This window comes from Callorhinchus milii, unplaced genomic scaffold, assembly GCF_018977255.1.
Source record: "Callorhinchus milii isolate IMCB2004 unplaced genomic scaffold, IMCB_Cmil_1.0 Scaffold5, whole genome shotgun sequence".
Taxonomy (NCBI): domain Eukaryota; kingdom Metazoa; phylum Chordata; class Chondrichthyes; order Chimaeriformes; family Callorhinchidae; genus Callorhinchus; species Callorhinchus milii.
This window is the reverse complement of record NW_024704746.1, coordinates 3226784-3245152: the sequence shown is the minus strand read 5'-3', so window position 1 is coordinate 3245152 and position 18369 is coordinate 3226784. Positions and strand designations below refer to the sequence as shown.

Genomic DNA, 18369 nt, shown 5'->3' with positions numbered 1-18369 from the left:
TAACTAAAAGAAATACTATGATTCCCCCTCCCCCCCTCGACCACCCCGATGTTTGGACCCCCCCCTGGTCAGGGATCAGGCCTCGAGACGGAGGGGAGGAGGGTGTTGGAGTATTAAGCCGGTCAGATACAAACTATAAATAAATGTCCTCCCTCCTACGGGACCGTGGGTAGATGTGGTTGCTCTCTACTTACCTCACCTCCCCCTCACACACACACACACACACAGACACACAACCCCCACCCCCTCGGCTCGGTACACACAGTTAACACTAGATTTCAACACTCACATGCCTCTGACCTGTGGCTGACACTGGTGAACACACACTCACACAGATATTACGCTGAGGCCTCTTTATATATTAGAGAGCGATAGAGTGAGTGAGAGACAGATAGAGAGAAAAAGAGAGGATGGATAGAGACATAGAGAGAAAGAGAGAGGATAGAGGGATAGTGAGAAAGTCAGAGGGTAAGAGATAGGGTAATAATAATAATCCTCGCATTTGACATAGCGCCTTATTATGTCACTGAGACGCCTCCAAGAGCTTCACAGAATATACTGTGAAGTGCAGTGGTTGGTTATTTTGTGGGCGAAACGCGGCAGCCAATTGCGCACGGCAGCGTCCCCATAAACAGCCGTGGATTCAGCGACCGAGTTTTTTTTGGGGGAAAGCGGTCGATCAATCGACAAACAACCGGGTTCCTCCTCACTGCTGGGTAAACAGAGGCGTGCGTGTGCAGAGTAAGGAAAGTTGCCCAACATTTCGTGCTGCCCGAGAATCGAACCCGGGTTCCCCTCTCGCTTACCAGGCGAGTGCTCTAACCACTACGGTGCAGGATGCCACAACGTGAGAAAGAGTGCAGTGAGAGAGAGAGCAAGTATGGGTGAATGACGCACAGGAGAGCGTGCGAGAGGGAGAATATGCGAGAGAGAGAGAAAGAGAATGTGAGAGTGACTCAGAGAGAGAGAGAGAGAGAGAGAGAGAAAAAAAAGAGAGTTGCTGATCCCTCACGGCCTATTCCTGAGCCTCTTTGCCCGCGAGACGGTAGATCTCGGTCGGGCCGTCAGCGTGGGTGATGGTTGTGGTCAACTGAAGCTCTTCCCCACTGCTCACCCCCAGGTCACCTGAGAGGGGAAGACACGAGAGAGAGGAAGAATGAGAATCGAGAGTGAGCGGGTGAGACGGTGAGGGAGCGGGCGAGAGGCGAGAGAGAGCGCGCGGGCGAGAGAGAGAGAGAGAGAGAGAGCGCGGGCGAGAGGCGAGAGAGAGCGAGCGGGCGAGAGGCGAGAGAGAGTGTGTGGGCGAGAGAGCGCGGGCGAGAGAGAGAGAGAGCGCACAGGCGAGAGAGAGAGAGAGAGAGAGCGGGCGAGAGGCGAGAGAGAGAAAGCGGGAGAGAACAAGATGAGAGAGACAACGAACAAGATAGGTGAGTGAGCGCGAGCCAGACGCCGAAACACCCCGAAATGTCAGCGCTGATTTAACACGACAGGTGAGAGTTAACACGCCAGGCGAGGCGTGGCGAGGCGGACACACGCACGCACCGTTGGACTGGCCGGCATCGCTGTAGCACTTGTGGGAGGGAGCGTACAGGAACATGATGGCGAAGACGTACAGGTTCCACATGCCATAGATGCCCGTGAAGAAGGCGCTGTTCACCTGAACCGTGAAGTCGCCCCATTTCCAATGGCCCTCGTTCACCTACAACAACAACAACACACCACCACCACCACTAACATGATCGCATCACCATCACAGCAATAAAAAAAAAGTATATTATGTTGTACAACAAATCTGCGGAGACACTACTTCAGTGAGCGAGGAGTAAACGTGTGGAACAGGCTCTCCACGGAGACAGACGGCGGAAGCAGGAGGTGTTGTTTGTTTCAAGAACTAATGAGATAAGATTTCTGCTGGAGAATAATATCTGGGGATACGGCATAGAGTTTGGGTCACGACACGTCAAGTGACTGTCAGGGTGGTTGGAAGGCGAACTAGATCCGTCTTAGTCTTCTTTCGCCAGCAAATTCTTATATTAACGATAACAATATCAATCTTACTAACAGTAGCAATAATAAAAATCATATTAATAATAATTAATGAAACCAATAATCACATTAATAATGATCATTAAGAAAATAACAAAAATAACATCATTGATAATAATAATAATAAAAAAATACAATATTAATAACACTAATAATTTTGGCAAAGTGACTTCCCACCCCCCAGAACTGAACTGGAGCATCAGCCTGGCCTGTGAACTCAAAGATTCTCAAACCCTCTCAGTCCACCTCCATCCTGACCTACCCGGTAATACCCCCTCTCCCTGACGTCTCCCACTCTCCCCCACCATCTCCCACGGTGTCTGCTCCTCCCCCTCCCCACCCCCACCGCACAAGGGTTTGCCTCTGTGCCCTACCCCATCTCAATACCTGGCTGATGATGAAGAAGGTGACTGTCATGGCAGCGCAGGTCAGGGTGACCAGCATCAAGAATTTGAACCGGAAAATCAGCCCCTGGAATAAACAGCAGAGAATCACCACGTGAAAAGGTAACCCCCCCCCAACCCCTCCCCCACCCGCTCCGCTTGTTATTGCCTCCCCCAGCGCGGGTGTGAAGACACACTTCCTGGTGCCTGTCCTGAAATTGCCCCTTATTCTGGTGTGTGAGAGGACATACTGTAAAGTGTAGTGACTGTGTACTTTGTGGCAGCCAATTGTGCACAGCAGTGTCCCACAAACAGCCACTGAATCAGTGACCAATTTTATTTGGGGGATTGCTGCCCAGGACACGGGGAGATAAAAACTCCCTTCCCTTTTCGAATAGCATCGTGGGATCTTTAACACCCACCGGAACAGCCAGACCTCCCCCCACCACCAGCCCCCCACCCCACCCCCAGTGTCTTTGAACCTGAAGACCCCACCCCCCCCACACCCACTTGGATTTATCCATTCAAATTTTCAAGGTTGAGGTGGATAGATGTTTGTAAGGTCAGCGTATCAAGGGATATGGGGCAAGGACAGGGCCGTGATCTAATAGAATGGGGAAAGGCTTGAAGGGTTGAATGGCCTCCTTTTCTTCCTAATTTGTTAATCCACAGCCTCTCGCCCTGGGCTGGTACCTGGTAATGGAGTCTCCGGACCTTAGACATGGCTGGGAGGGAGCAGCGCTTCCCGCTGATGTTCCGGAAAACCTGGAAAACCATGAAGCAGAGGAAGAGGAAGTAGAGACAGGCACAAATCCCGGCCACGATGATGAAAGCCATCTGAGTCCCCGCCGGTCAAGGAAAGAACCAACGATTAGAGACGGGGTCCAGGACAGCCATCTGGGGACACCTACCCTCCCCCCCCAGGAGAGAACGTACAACGCACAGTCTCCGAATCAATGTTGTTTCAGTGGGAGATGGAGTGTTCTGAGGTGCTGTCCCATGCGAAGGACACTACTAGGACACCGGGAGAGAGAGAGAGAGAAACTCCCTTTGATGTCCGCCTGAACAGGGCACAGATGGGGAGCGAGGTTTAATCTCTATTCAGATTGGCGGCGCCTATGACAATGCGACGCTCTTCCCCCCCACCCCACCCCAGCACCGCGCCGGAACCCAAAGCTGTCCCCTGGTTACCCCCCCACCCCACCCCAGAGGAAAGGATACAGCCAGCTCCGTCCCCACGTCTGTGGCCCAAATACTGTAGAAGGGGTTCTTCAGCTGCACCCCCCTAGAGGCAAGTCAAGAGAGTCCATCAGCAACAACCATTGAAACTGCCCCTCGCGCAAGGTGGGGTCCCAGAGCGCTTGAGAGTGGGGGAACACGCTGCTGAGCTGGGGGTTGGGGGGAGGTGACTGTAAGCCCGGTCGAAGAGGAAGGTGAGGAAGATGCTGTGAAACCTTCCTCACACCAGCGTGTGTGTGTGTGTGGAGGAGGGGGGTGGGCGGAGTGGCAGTGTGGGGGTCATTTACCTCTCACACATGTCGAAGCTGAAGAGACAGAGGGAGCCGAAGGCAATGGGCACCACTTGCTTCCAGTAAACAGACAGACGGTTCCTCTCACTCTGGTCCTGAGAACAAATCAGCAAGTCAGAGAGACACACAGAGAGACATAGAGAGAGAGAGAGACACACAGGCACAGTGAGACACAGGGGGAGAGAGAGACACACACACGAGGGGAGAGAGAGACACACACACGGGGGAGAGAGAGACACACACACACACACAGACACACATACTGAGTGAACATAGAGAGAGGAGAGAGATACATACTCATATATATGAGAGACAAAAGACACTCAGGGGTTTCCGTGTATGTCAGCCCCCCCACCCTCCCCCCGCATTGACTCCCCAGAGTAGTGGAAGTTCACCCCGACCATAAGGTGCTCGCCACAGAAGATGATCCAGAAGGAGAGGAGGATGGAGTAGAAGATTCCCTGACGGATGTCCCCAAACAGCAACATCCAGGTCCAGTTGAATCCAATTGAAAACCACTCGACTGGGATGTTGATGAAGGTCATGGAGATTCCGAGCACGAAGATAATCCTGTCCAGGAACATCCACAGGTCAGTGCCCACCTCCTGATCAGCTGCAAGCCCCCCCTCTGCCCCAAGTCAACACCCCCCACCCCAGCGAACTCTCCCCCAGCCAACACACACCACGACCCCCTCACCCACTTCGACTCCCCCCCCCGCCCGCCTCAACACCCCCCCCGCCCGCCTCAACACCCCCCATTCGAAGCCAACACAGACACCCCAACCAACACCCCCACACCCCAACCAACAACCCTATATGTCAGCCAAACTCCCCATCCCACATACTCATCCGCCACCAATACCCTCACCCCTTCAGCCAGCACCCCCCAATCCCGAAGCCCCTCCCCACCCAGCTCCCCCTCCCCCAGCCAACTACCCCCCCCCCCCCCCCCCCGAGGGCAGACTGACTTCTCGAGCAGCACAGGGGGGCGGCTCAACATGGTGATACGCCTCCAGTACCAGACGAGGATGATGAGGATGCTGGGGGTGAGGAAGGTCTTCATGGCAAACCAGACCTTGGTGAAGCCCCCATTCTGATGGATGGCCTGGGTGGGGGGAAAGAGTCAGTCACTAAGTAGCTTTACCCAGCCACAACCCCCACTCCCCTAACCCCGGCTCTGAGCTAATTGGACATCATCCCCACACTCTACCCCTCACCCCCACCACTCCCCCACCCTCCCCCCCCAACTGGCCAGTCTTCGGAGGCTCACAAGACTGAATTAATGAATCAAACAATAACTTGACAGGGCGCCTTTCAAATTACGTGGACTTCTCAAAGCGCTTCACAGCATTGCACTGTAAAGTGTAGTGACCGTGCGTTTGGTGGGCGAACAGGCAGCCAATTTGAGCAACAGCGACGTCCCCGCGTGCAGTGAGCGGGCAATAAATTTAACACCTCTGATACAGAGTGCAGCCTCACCCCCACAGCACTGCTCTGGAGAGTATCAGCCTGTTCTGTGAGCTCAAAGTGCCCAACGTGGCTCAAACAGCAGAACCAAAAATCACAGCCTGTGATTGAAGGGGTTAAATTCTGCGGAAACGCTACTTCACTGAGCAAGTAGTAAACATATGGAACAGACCCCCGAGGGAGCCCCTTCGCCTCGCCCCCCCTCCCTTACCTCTTTCAAGGCCCGTCTCAAGACCCCACTCCTACCCCCACCCTCCCTGACCCCAAACCCCAGCTCGGCTCCAAATCCCTGACTAGCCCAGCGCCTTGGGACGTCCTCCTGATGTGAAATGCGGTGTGTAGGGCTGCGGTGCCACGGCGACATTCCTACCACAAAGCGGATGTCCTTGAGCTGCCCGATCTGCAAGTTGATGAACTTGTCCTCGTTGACGGGGAGTCTCATGTTGATGAGGTAGTATTTGTGAGTCACGCTCCCCAGCTCCATGAATGGCAGGAGCTCACAGTCGTATTGACGGCCGTCGTCAATCTCCGGCTGCTCGCAACCCAGAAGAGGACAGTCACCACCCTCCCATCGCACCCACCCTCCCATCGCACCCACCCTCCCATCGCACCCACCCTCCCATCGCACCCACCCTCCCATCGCACCCACCCTCCCATCGCACCCACCCTCCCATCGCACCCACCCTCCGAGGTCAGGCTCAGGGACACTGTAAAGCTCCCTCTCCGCTGTCCATCCACCCACACTCGGTCAGGGTCAGGACGCTGTAAAGTTCCTTCTACTGTCCGTCCATATTCCCAAGTCAGGGACACTGTAAAGCTCCCTCTACACTGTCCATCCACCCACACTCGGTCAGGGTCAGGACACTGTAAAGTCCGTCCACGCTCCGAGGTCAGCCACAGCAAAGGTTAGAGTCGGAGTACAGCTCCCGAGATGCTAACGGTAAACCCAGGTGAGGGAGAAGAGAGAGAGAGAGAGAGACGAGGCCAGGGTTACCTTGAGAGACGTGAAATTACAGGTAAGTTTCCGTTTCTCCATGGAGTGGGCGATCTCAGTCCACTCGCTCACCTGGTCATCACGGTAACCCAGCGACACATCCAGCGTTACCATGGCTCCTTGTCCTGTGGAGGGACCGAGAACACATCCATCAATCGCCCGCCTTACCCCAAACACATCCATCACCCTCCTGCCTTCTCCCCCCCCCGCCCCCCACCACCCCAGGGCAAGTGGGCGACAGGAGAGGCATGAAGTATAAATAAATAAATAAATAAATACATAAACAATGAGTGATAGCTCTCCCGCCTCTGAGTCAGAAGGTTGTGGGTTCGAGCCCCCCCATGCCGGGACTTGGACCGTAGTCTAAGCTGACGCTCCTATGAAGCGCCGGAGGGGGTGTTGCATTGTCGGAGACGCCGTCCTTCAGATGAGACGTTAAATCGAGGTCCCGTCTGTCTGTTCGGGTGGACGCTAAAGATCCTGTGGTGTTATTCGAAAAGAGAATCTCCCTCTCCCGATGTCCAACAATCCCCCAAATAAAACTGGTCTCTCACTCTGGAGGGACAACTGCCGTACGCAAACTGGCTGCCGTGTTTCGCTCACAGACAACAACAACAACAAGGTTGCATTTATAGAGCACCTTTCACGTCGGGAGGACGTCCCAAGGCGCTGGACAGTTGGGTCAGGACCCGAGCAGGGGGGGAAATGGTCAGGGTGAGGGAAAGGAAGGGAGGGAGCGAGGAGGGGGTAGAGAGTTGAGAGGGGAGCTGAAGGCACGGTTGAAGAGAAATACACAGTCACTGGACTCCACAACATATCCTGTGAAGCGCTTTGAGATGACTCGACGATGTGATAAGGGGTTGTGTCAAATGCAAGGATACAGCGCTTATCACGTTGGAAAGACAACAATAACTTTTACACAGCGCCCCCACATGCAGGGCAGCGGCCCAGAGCGCTTGACACAACGCCGAGTCGGAGGGAGGTGACCGTAGGCAGTGTCGAAGAGAAAGGTCTTCGGGCTGCAACCCAAAGATGGGGAAAGAGGGGACAAGGCAGAGGGAGGGAGGAAGGAAGAGTGTTCCAGAGTTTCGGGGCATAGTGGCTGAAAGGACGTCTCAAAGCACTTCACAGGAATTACTGTGCAATGAAGTGACTGTGTGTTTGTTGGTAAATGTGACTGCGCAGGTGAGATTGGACACGCACGTAACACAGCCCCCCGCCACTACACTCTGCACGCCAAACCCACCCCCAACTCCCTCCCTTCTCAACCCTCCCGCCCACGCCCGCCATGACTTACGAATAGGGTTCTGTGCTGTGTAGATGATGTCGAACTGCAGGATGACCAGGAGGAACTGGAACCAGGGGCTCATCTGCCAGTTGGGGTGGGGGATGTGAATGGCGAAGACGATATCGTTGGTGCCAATGTCCTGGTCTTTGGCCTCAGAGAAATCCTGGATTTTCTTCTCACACTGGCTCGGGCCCCAGGGCATGAACCACTTGGAGCCCACCTGGTTCTTCCTCACGTCCACGCATTTTGTGGCCAAGTAGGGGATTCCCGTTGTGGGGCTCGGAGCTATGGAGGGGGAGAAACAAAATGGTGGACAAAAGATTATTTTTGGGGAGAAAAATTGTGGAGACCCGTAGGGTAGTGATTAGAGCACTCGCCTCTAATTGGCTCTCATTGGCTGCCGGGCTTTGCCCATAAAATACACAGTCAATTCACTTTATGGCATATTCTGTGAAGCGCTTTGAGACGTCTCAATGACGTGATAAGGCGCTATATCAAATGCAAGGATTATTATTATTATTTTTAATATATGAAGGCGGTTCATTATTGGAAGCATTATGTCGAAAGCCAGATTTATCACTATTCATAACTTATACAGTGCCTTTTACACCAGAAGGTTATTTCAAAGAGCATAATAACAGCAATAATTCCTGCATTTGATATATAAATAGCGCCTTATCACGTCGTTGAGACATCTCAAAGCGCTTCACCGGATATACTGCAAAATGGAGTGACTGTATTTTGTAGGTGAAACGACGGGCAGATAGATGGCTGGATGGGAGTTTCATTACTAACAGGGCTATTGCCAATTGAGATGGGTGGAGGCTTTTGGCAGTGTTATTCCAAGGCTAGACAGCTTCCTGAGATCTCAAAGCTCCATTGAAATGCTGTGTATCGGCCCAGCTGGAGCTGGTGTCCGTTGAGGAAACGTCCCCGTAGAGACCTGCAAGCTATCCCTAGGCCATTATCTCCCAGGAACTGAGATGGAAAGACCTCTGTTCACACGTTAATTGGATCAAATATCTTTAGGTTGAATCTTGAGCAGTCATTTCCTCCTCCACCTCCCCACCAGCCACAAAACACATACCTAACGTCTAACCCCATCATCCTGCTTCAGAGTTCCATGCGTACACACCCCTCTTACACACGGAAATTTCCCTGCGTTCATCTGGTCTGTCATCACCAGTCATTACCCTGGTCTACTGCGGGACTGACTGACTGAGGAAACTACAGTGAGAGCGTGAGAGAGAGAGCACTGGAGAGAATTAGTGATAATAATAATCCTTGCATTTGATATAATGCCACTCACATTGTTAATAATCCCTCCAAAACCAAAAACAATAATAAATTGGTCATTTTCAATCTACAACTGTTTGTGGGACATTGCTGTGCGCAATTGGCGGCCGCGTTCGCCCACAAACATACAGTCAATTCACTTTACAGTGTGTTCTGTGAAGCGCTTTGGGACGTCCTCCCGACGTGAAAAGCGCTATATCAAATGCAAGGATTATTATTATTATTATTCAGACGTCCCAAAGCGATTCACTGTAAAATGTGGCAGCCATTGCACACAGCAGTGTCCCACAAACAACTGTCGAGCGAGTGACCGATTTTATTTGGGGGATTGTTGGCCAGGACACTGGGAGAGGGAACTCCCTTCTCTTTTCGAATAGGGAGGCGGGTTCTTTAACGTCCAGTTGAACAGGCAAACGGGTTTAACTGTTTATGGGACACAGCTGTGCGCAAATGGCTGCCTCGTTTTGCCCATAATATATAGTCAATTCACTTCACAGCATATTCTGTGAAGCGCTTTGAGACGCCTCGAAGACGTGATAAGACGCTACGCCAAATGCAAGGATTATTATTATTATTATTATCGTCTCATCCAACGGACAGATTGATTCAATTCCGACATTCCACTGCCAAGTCACCTCGGAGCAAGAGTGGAGGGTGTGAGGAGAGAGTGTAGACTGCCATAGCGAAGGCATGAGGTGGTGGGAGGGGGGAGGGTATGGGTTGCAGACACTCTCTCCCCCCCTCCCCTCCAAAGTGAAGTGGGGGGAATGAGGGAGGCCGGCGAGGAGAGAGCTGGAGCATGCGACCAGGAGACAGAGGAAAGGCGGGAGGAAGAAGGGGGCACCAAAGTGCGAATGACGAAAATTAATCGAAGAATGCAAGAGGGAAAGACAGAGATAGAGAGAGAGTCAGAGAGAGTGCGGGGCCGGAAATAAAAAAAAAAATCCACTTAAGATCCAGGTCTTTCCGTCCCGAAGAAACGGTCTATTTCTCTTTTGGGTGATTTTTTTTTAACTGCAAGTATTGAAATAACAAGGTCAGCCCTGTGACCAGTTGTCCAAATATGCCCGATCATTACTGCACTGAGTCTCAATAGCCAACGCACGAATTGTTCCTCAGCGTAAACACAGCCTTTTCATGTCCGCCCGTTGACACGTCAACATTGATTAGAGCCCGAGGCCTACTGAGGCCCACACTGCCGCTCAGGGCTTCTCCTGGCTGCCAGACTTCTACTCAATTAGAGCGGAGTCCTGTAGCTCAGTGGTTAGAGCGCTCGCCTCACAAGCGAGAGGACCCGGGTTCGATTCCCAGGCCGGGGGGCGAAACTTTGGGCAAGTTACTTGCTCCACACAGCTCTGTTTACCCAGCAATGGGTAGAAACCCGGTCATTAGTGTTTGGCGGATCGCTTTCCAGGGCTAATAATCCCATCCAAAAAAGAATAATGATTCGGTCACTGGGACACTGCTGTGCGCAATTGGCGGATGTGTTTCGACCACAAATATCCAGTCACTCCACTTTATAATATATCCTGTGAAGCAGTTTGAGACATCTCAACGTCAGGATAAGGTGATACATCAATTGCGAGGGTTATTACTACTCCAAATGGCTGTGAGCATTCTTGGCTGGAGGAGGGGCGTAGGGGGACACAGAGAGAATGAGAGAGTGGTGGGGAGTGGACGGGGGTTTGGGGGAGGAGAAGAGACAGAAAGAGAGAGAGAGAGAGCACACGGTGTCCACATGCCTTTTGTTCTCTATTTATAGAGCAGCGATGAAACAGAATCACTGCGAACTGCTCTGTCTCTCACTGAGCTCGGAATGGAATTTTTGACTCACGCACTGGGTCAGAGATTTACTGCTAATCTTCACAGCCTGGTCTGTCTGTCTGTCTGTCTGTCTGTCTGTCTGTCTGTCTGTCTGTCTGTCTGTCTGTCTGTCTGTCTGTCTGTCTGTCTGTCTGTCTGTCTGTCTGTCTGTCTGTCTGTCTGTCTGTCTGTCGTCTGTCTGTCTGTCTGTCTGTCTGTCTGTCTGTCTGTCCTGTCTGTCTGTCTGTCTGTCTGTCTGTCTGTCTCTGTCTGTCTGTCTGTCTGTCTGTCTGTCTGTCTGTCTGTCTGTCTGTCTGTCTGTCTGTCTGTCTGTCTGTTCTGTCTGTCTGTCTGTCTGTCTGTCTGTCTGTCTGTCTGTCTGTCTGTCGCTCTGTCTGTCGCTCTGTCTGTCTGTCTGTCTGTCTGTCTGTCTGTCTGTCTGTCTGTCTGTCTGTCTGTCTGTCTGTCTGTCTGTCTGTCTGTCTGTCTGTCTGTCTGTCTGTCTGTCTGTCTGTCTGTCTGTCTGTCTGTCTGTCTGTCTGTCTGTCTGTCTGTCTGTCTGTCTGTCTGTCTGTCTGTCTGTCTGTCTGTCTGTGTCTGTCTGTCTGTCTGTGTCTGTCTGTCTGTCTGACACCCCCGCACCCCCACAAGTCCTGTCCACATCAATAGGTACAGACATTAAAGTTCCCGCGATGACATGGTAGTGTTGGGTGAGGGGGTAAAGAGGGGGAGGGGGAGGGAATTTCCTTCTGTTCTCCGCACAGCTGGCTATGAGCAAGATGGCTACCCTGTTACCCAACAAATAGTCACTACAGTCGAACAACAATCTCCGTCAAGCTCTTAAGAGGCCACAAAGTAATTCCTTTTAAATCACATGGATCTCAATCACCCACCCACCCACCATAGGAGGGTGATCGAAGAAGAGGGTCTTGAAAGAAGCAAGGAGGGGGCAAACCGGAGGGACCACAGGATGGAGTTCCAGAGGTTGGGGCAGAGTAGCTGTATCCTCGCCTACCAATAGTGGGGCGGGCGAGTCGGGGGGACATGAAACAGGCCAGTACCCGCTGAGTGGAGGAAGCGGGAAGGTTGGTAGGGGGTTAGGAAGTTGCAGACGTAGGTGGGAGTGAAGCCGTGGACGGCTTTGAAGGTGAGGACCAGGATCTTGGACTGTATCGTCTGTGTAAAAGCAAATTAGATAGATTTCTGTTAGGAAATAATATGTCAGGATACAGTATATAGTTTGGGACACGATATGTTATATGCGACTGGCAGGATAGTGAAAGGCGAACTGGATGGACCTTGGTCTTTAATAATAATAATAATCCTTGATTTGATATAATGTCTTATCACATCATTGACATGTCTCAAAGCGCTTCACAGAATATACTGTAAAATGTAGTTACTGTATATTTTATGGGCAAAACATGGCAGCCAATTGCACACAACTGTGACCACAGATAGTTGTGGAGTGAGTCACCAAATTATTATTATTTTTTGGGGGAGAAATTATTACTCCTGGAAAAGCGATCCATCAATCGACTAACAACCGGGTTCCTACTTACTGCCGGGTAAACAGAGGCGAGTGGAGGAAGGAAACTTGCCCGAGGTTTCACCCGGTCTAAGGAACCAAACCCAGGTCCTCTCGCTTGTGAGGCAAGTGTGCTATAGGACTCCACAATGTGGTCGGTGGAAGGCAAAACTAGATGGACCCTGGTATTCTTTTGTCTGGTAACTCCCGTGTTGTTAGGAGCGAGCGAGCGAGCAATTCACAAACACGTCCAGGAGAGGATTAAGCAGAAGCATGCGAACACCAGGCAAGGGCTCAGTCCTGGCCCAGGCCGGCTTAGCGCATACCAAAGACATCACTCGGCCAACTGCTGTGTGAACAAAGGGACAGAGCTGCTCTCAGTGTCAATGTCAGTCACTCCATTGGGCCGGGCCCTGTGAAAGGGCTGCCTCGCCTCACACACAAAGCCAGAACACCGGGGGAGAGATAGAGAGATAGAGAGAGAGAGAGAGAGAGAGAGAGAGAGAGAGAGAGCGCCGAGATGCCAACAAAATAAATTACTTAAGACACCGGACAACATATTCTAACGTCTCGCTGGCAAGTCAGGACCCGACTACAATGTCATCCCTCCCCAACTCCCTCTTGCACTCTTTTCTCTCTCTCTCTCCCCCCCCTCCCCCCTTTCTGTCTCTCTCTCGCTCCCCTCCTTCTGTCTCTCTCTCTCTCTCTCGCTCCCCCTTCACTCTCCCTCACTCCCCCTTTCTCTCTCTCATCCCCCCCTTCTCTCTCTCTCGCTCCCCCCTTTCTCAATACAGCGCTTCCCCAAGACTGCACTGGAGCTCCGCCACCGCATAGCGCTCTTGCGTGGAGGGCGCTTAATATAAGTGCAAGTTGTTGTTGTTGATTGTCAGCTTCGATTATGAGCTCAAAGTCCCCGACGTGGGGCTTGAACCCGCAGACTTGCGAGCCAGCAGGGGGACTGCGTCAGCCAGCAACACCCCATCTCTGAATCAGAAGATGGTGGGGGTTCGAGCTTAAAATACTCCAGGCCGACTCTCCAGCGAGAGTCAAAGGTGCCGTGCTTCCACCGAAGCGTTAAACCTCGCTCCCCGCCTGCGTCGTGTTCGGGTGGGCCGTAACGATCGCAATTCAGAAAGGAGGAGGTTTCTCTCTGGGATTCCTGCCCTGACAATCCCTCCCAGATAAAATCGCGGCTGTTTGCGGTTCGTTGCTGTGCACAAATCGGCTACAAAAACACACCGTCGGTACACTTCGCAGCGAATTCCCGTGAAGCGCTTCGAGCCATTCCTCCCGACAAGAAAGGTGCTGCGTCAAAGGCGAGGTCCATTCATTATTCATAGCTTAGACACTGACTCGGCCCCTAACTCCGAGATCCAGGTCTCAAGCAGAATCATGACAGTGATGGAGATCCGACAGGCGCGGGGTGGGGGGTGGAGGGGGGGGAAGACGGGGGCTAAGATCGACAAGCAACGGAAAGCTTGACATGCACACGTGCGCATATCACGTACACGCACAAGCACACACGCACACGGTGTGCAACAACAAACAATATAATTACACTGGTAAAGCGCCTTTCACGTCGGGAGGACGTCCCAAGGCGCTGAGCTGAGCGTGTGCGCACACTCGCACAGAAGTCTGCATTCTCCGCACCTTCTCTCCCCCCCCCACCCCCCACACCCCCCAACATCAATCGCCCTCAAGATCAAAGGTTAACGCCCAAAACTCTTCTCGGTGTGGTCTCTCGCTGGTTAAACTGCCCAGCAGTTAACCATCACTGAGCCTCCGCTCTTGCCAACTCTTGCTTAATTCAAGCCAGAATTAGGCAAACGGGGTGCGACCCTTGGGGTCGGTGGGGGTGGGGGGTTGGTGGGTGCGAGAGAGTGTGTGCATTCCGTTCCACGTGCAGAGAAATCTCCACGCACAGGTTGTTGCGCTTGTAAATGGAGCTCAATCTGGTTTAAGATACTCCGCATTTAGGGAGATGGGTTTCCCGTGTGTGTCCGACACCCACCCACCCACCCACCCATCAGGCTGTGATAAAAGGAAATGGGTGGGGGTGGGGGTGTGGGTGGGGGGGGGAAGAAGAGTGGGTGGGGGGGGGGGAGAAGAGAGAAGAAAGGAGAGAGAAAGAGGGGATACAAGGAAGAAGGGAAAAGAGAAAGGAAACGAAGAGGGAGGAAAAGAAAGAGAGAGAGAGAGAGAGAGAGAGAGAGAGAGAGAAAGGAAACAAAGAGGAAGGGAAGAGAGAAAGACGGAGAGAGCAAAGGAATGAGCTCACTCCCTGGTCCTCTGATTGGAGTCAGAGACGCAGACAAAGAAACTCTCAGCACACGATAATCTCGGCCATACGTATTTTGAAATAACGTCTATTTTCTGTCTGCATACTCTACACCTCGTCTCCCCCCCCCCCCCCCACCCCACCCACCCGCCGCGCCCCCTCCCCTCCTCCCCACCCCTCTCCCCTCTTCCCCAACCCCCAACCTTCCCGCAGATCAAAATGATTAACGCGCAGAAAGCTCCATCTCAAATCAAAACATTTTTCTTTCTTTCTTTGAAGGTTGTGGGGGGAGAGAAAGAAAATGAAAGTGCGTGTGTGTAGGGCGGGGGGGGGGGGGGGGAGGCTAAACACCACACGCCATGAACCTAAAAAGTTTCCAAACTTTTGACTGATTTGAGTGTTACTTCAAGGGCTAATTTTGACGGGGTGGGGGGGGGGGGGAGAGAGGATTAGGGCGATACTATTGTCTTCCCGATAGTGTATACACACACGGGGGGGGGGGAGACACACACACACACACACACACAGGGGGGGTGGGGGGAGACACACACACGGGGGGGGGGGGGAGACGCACCCACACATGGTGGGAGACACACACACACACACACGGGGTGGGGGGTGAGACAGACACACACACACACGGGGTGGGGGGTGAGACAGACACACACACACACGGGGTGGGGGGTGAGACAGACACACACGCGCGCGCGGGGGAGGGGTGAGACACACACAGATGCGCACGGGGGGGGTGGGTGAGACACACACACACGCGCGCATGGGGGGGTGGTGGGGGGCCGGTGAGACACACACACACGGACAGGGGAGACACACACGGACAAGGGAGACACTCGCACACACGCGCAGGGGAGACACGCACACGCGTACACGGGGGAGACACGCGCGCGAGCACACGGGGGAGACACGCGCGCACGCGGGGTAGACACTGGCGCGCACAGGGGAGATACACACGTGCGCGGGGGGGGGGGAGATACACACACACGCACGCAGGAAACAAACACACACGCAAGGGGGAGACACACACTCGCACGCAAGGGGGAGACACACACGCACGGGGGAGGCACACACACACAAGCATGGGGGAGACACACACACGGGGAAGACACACACACGCATGGAAGGGGGTGAAACTCACAGACACACACACCACGCGGGGGGGGGGGGTGTTGCAACACACACGCGCATGGGGGTGTGAGACACACACGCGGGTGGGAGGGGGTTGAGACACACGCGCGGGGCTGGGGAACACACACGCGCGGGGGGTGTGGGACATGCGCGCGGGAGGGTGGGACACACACGTGCGGGGTGGGGGGTGAGACACACATGCGCGCAGGGGGAGAAATACACGCGCAGTGGTGGGGGCGGATATACACGCGCGGGGGCGGAGATACACGCGCGGGGGGGGGGGGGGGGGGCGGAGATACACGCGCGGGGGGGGTGGGGGAGACACACACGCACCAGGGGGAGACGCACACACACAGAAGGAGAGACACAGACAGAGGGAGAAAGACACACAGACAGTGATACAAACATACATACATACACATACAGACAGACAGACAGACAGACACACAGAAAGAGAGACACACACACACACAGACAGACACAGACAGACAGACAGACAGACAGACACACACACAGACACAGACAGACAGACAGACACACAGACAGACACACATACAGACAGAGACACACAGACAGACACAGACAGACAGACACAGACAGACAGACAGACACAGACAGACACACACACAGACACACAGACAGACAGACACACAGACAGACACACACACAAACAGACAGACACACATACAGACAGACACAGATAGACACACAGACAGACACAGACACAGACAGACACAGACAGACAGACACAGACAGACACAGACAGACAGACAGACAGACAGACAGACACACAGACAAAGCTGCACAAACAGAGAGAGTGGGATATTTGAAACAGATGGTTCCAACTCTCTGCTGTGTTTTTGGTTGTGATGGAGCAGATTTACAGTGTGTGGGGGAAAAAAATACCCCCTCCCCCCCCCCCCCCAAACCCCCTAAAATCCCAAACAAAAACACTTTGAAAACTATTTTCTGGGTGTTAACCCCCCCCACACACACACACATACACACACACACAGAGAAGTGGGAGACTGGTAACACAGACCCCCCACCCCCCCACCCCACCCCCAACCACACACACAAATTCCAAAGAAAAAAAAGTTTGGAAAACTTTTTTGGAGGAGTCAAAAACATACCCCCAAACCCCCCCCCACACACACACACACACAAAATCCTACCCCCCCCACCCCCACAGATCATGCAAACACCAAACACCCCCTTCTCTCCAAAGAAATCAATCAGTTTCAGGTTGAAACAAGTTGCTTTGTAATCCACACACTGTGATAAGTTTTTCCCTGTGTGTGTGTGTGTGAGTGAGTGAGTGTATAAACACTCCATCGCCATTCTTAACCTCTTGCTTTCTCTTTCTCTCTGAAGTTTATAAGTTTTTGAAGTCAAAAGTCTCCCCACACTCTGAAAAAAGACCTTCCTCTCTCAGCACCAATGCAAATGCAAATTTTTTTTTTGGGGGGGTGAGGGGAGGGGGGGGGGGGTTCATTCCTCCTTCTCAAATGCAAACTGCATTCACTTGTAAATTTTTTTTTAAAAAAAAGAGGAAAATAACACTCAGGATCTCTCTGCAAAGGGAGAGAGAAAGTATTTCTTCTCTCTCTCTCTGTCTGTCTGTCTCTCTCTCTCTCCTACACAAAAAAAATGACATGGATTAAATAAATCAGATCACAGTAGTTGGTTACCTGCACTGTAACAACAGCCTCCACACCCCCACAGACAGATAATAATAATAATAATAATCCTCGCATTTGATATAGCGCTTTTCACGTCGGGAGGACGTCCCAAAGCGCTTCACAGAACACACTGTCAAGTGAAGTGACTGTATATTTGTGGGCGAACGCGGCCGCCAATTGCGCACAGCAATGTCCCACAAACAGTCGTGGATTGAAAATGACCGATTTATTATTGGTTTCGGTTTTATGTGTAGATACAGACATACACACACGGGGTGGGTGGGGGGGGGGGGGGAAGGTTTACAACAAAAGGCAAAGAAGGTAATAAATAAGTAAATAAACTTACGTATCAATCCTCCAACCAGAAAAGCGACCACTTGGAATATGAGCAAAATCACTCCAACAATGCAGAGTTTTTTGGTGCTCATGTTCTCTATAATTGCTCCTACCATTTTTATACAGTGTTGGTGTGGATCCTATCGTTGTTACTCTCTTCTTCTCTCTCTCTCTCTCTCTCACTCCCTCTTTCGTTCTTTCTTTCTCTCTTCCTTCCTTCCTTCTCCTGTTTGGGGGAAAAAAACAGCAACTTAATTGAATGAGGCTGGATCTAATGGATGGGTTTGGGAGAGAGAGAGAGAGAGAGAGGGAGTGTTCAATAGGAGGAGCAATAGGAGCTTAACAAGTCATAAGGAGTTGTTAAAGGAGGAGAGAGACTGTGATTTTTTTTATATATGCACAGACATACCATTCTTGGCTGATTTAAGGGATTTTTTTCCCATTTACTTCTTTTATGGGGGAGAGAGCAGAACTGAAACACACACATACACATACGCACACCCACATAAATAAAGGGGAACAAACAATGGCACTGACTCCCACCATTCCCAGATTTTTCTTGCACAACATCTTGTGCTCCGCACGCTCGCCCCGAA

The 18369-nt window shown here is 52.3% G+C and overlaps 1 protein-coding gene across 1 annotated transcript; it reads right to left on the bottom strand.

Moving 5' to 3' along the window:
• Window positions 1-964: 964 nt before the first annotated feature.
• On the bottom strand, window positions 965-17973 carry wls (Wnt ligand secretion mediator). The gene is made up of 12 exons (XM_042335909.1): window positions 17784-17973; window positions 7717-7992; window positions 6420-6544; window positions 5796-5957; window positions 4927-5063; window positions 4360-4528; window positions 3956-4053; window positions 3651-3714; window positions 3123-3266; window positions 2434-2517; window positions 1543-1699; window positions 965-1125 (listed from the first exon to the last, which is right to left on the bottom strand). Exons 1-12 carry the CDS (start codon window positions 17887-17889, stop codon window positions 1016-1018), a joined length of 1632 nt encoding a protein of 543 aa, XP_042191843.1. The 5' UTR covers window positions 17890-17973; the 3' UTR covers window positions 965-1015.
• Window positions 17974-18369: the final 396 nt, after the last annotated feature.

Coding starts and splice junctions, on each gene's coding strand:
- wls (XM_042335909.1), bottom strand. CDS start 17,889: ATGGTAGGAGCAATTATAGAGAACATGAGCACCAAAAAACTCTGCATT. Junction 4,529..4,926: donor CCCCCTGTGCTGCTCGAGAA/GTCAGTCTGCCC, acceptor GTTCCTGGACAG/GATTATCTTCGTGCTCGGAA. Junction 1,126..1,542: donor CGATGCCGGCCAGTCCAACG/GTGCGTGCGTGT, acceptor TTCCCCTCTCAG/GTGACCTGGGGGTGAGCAGT.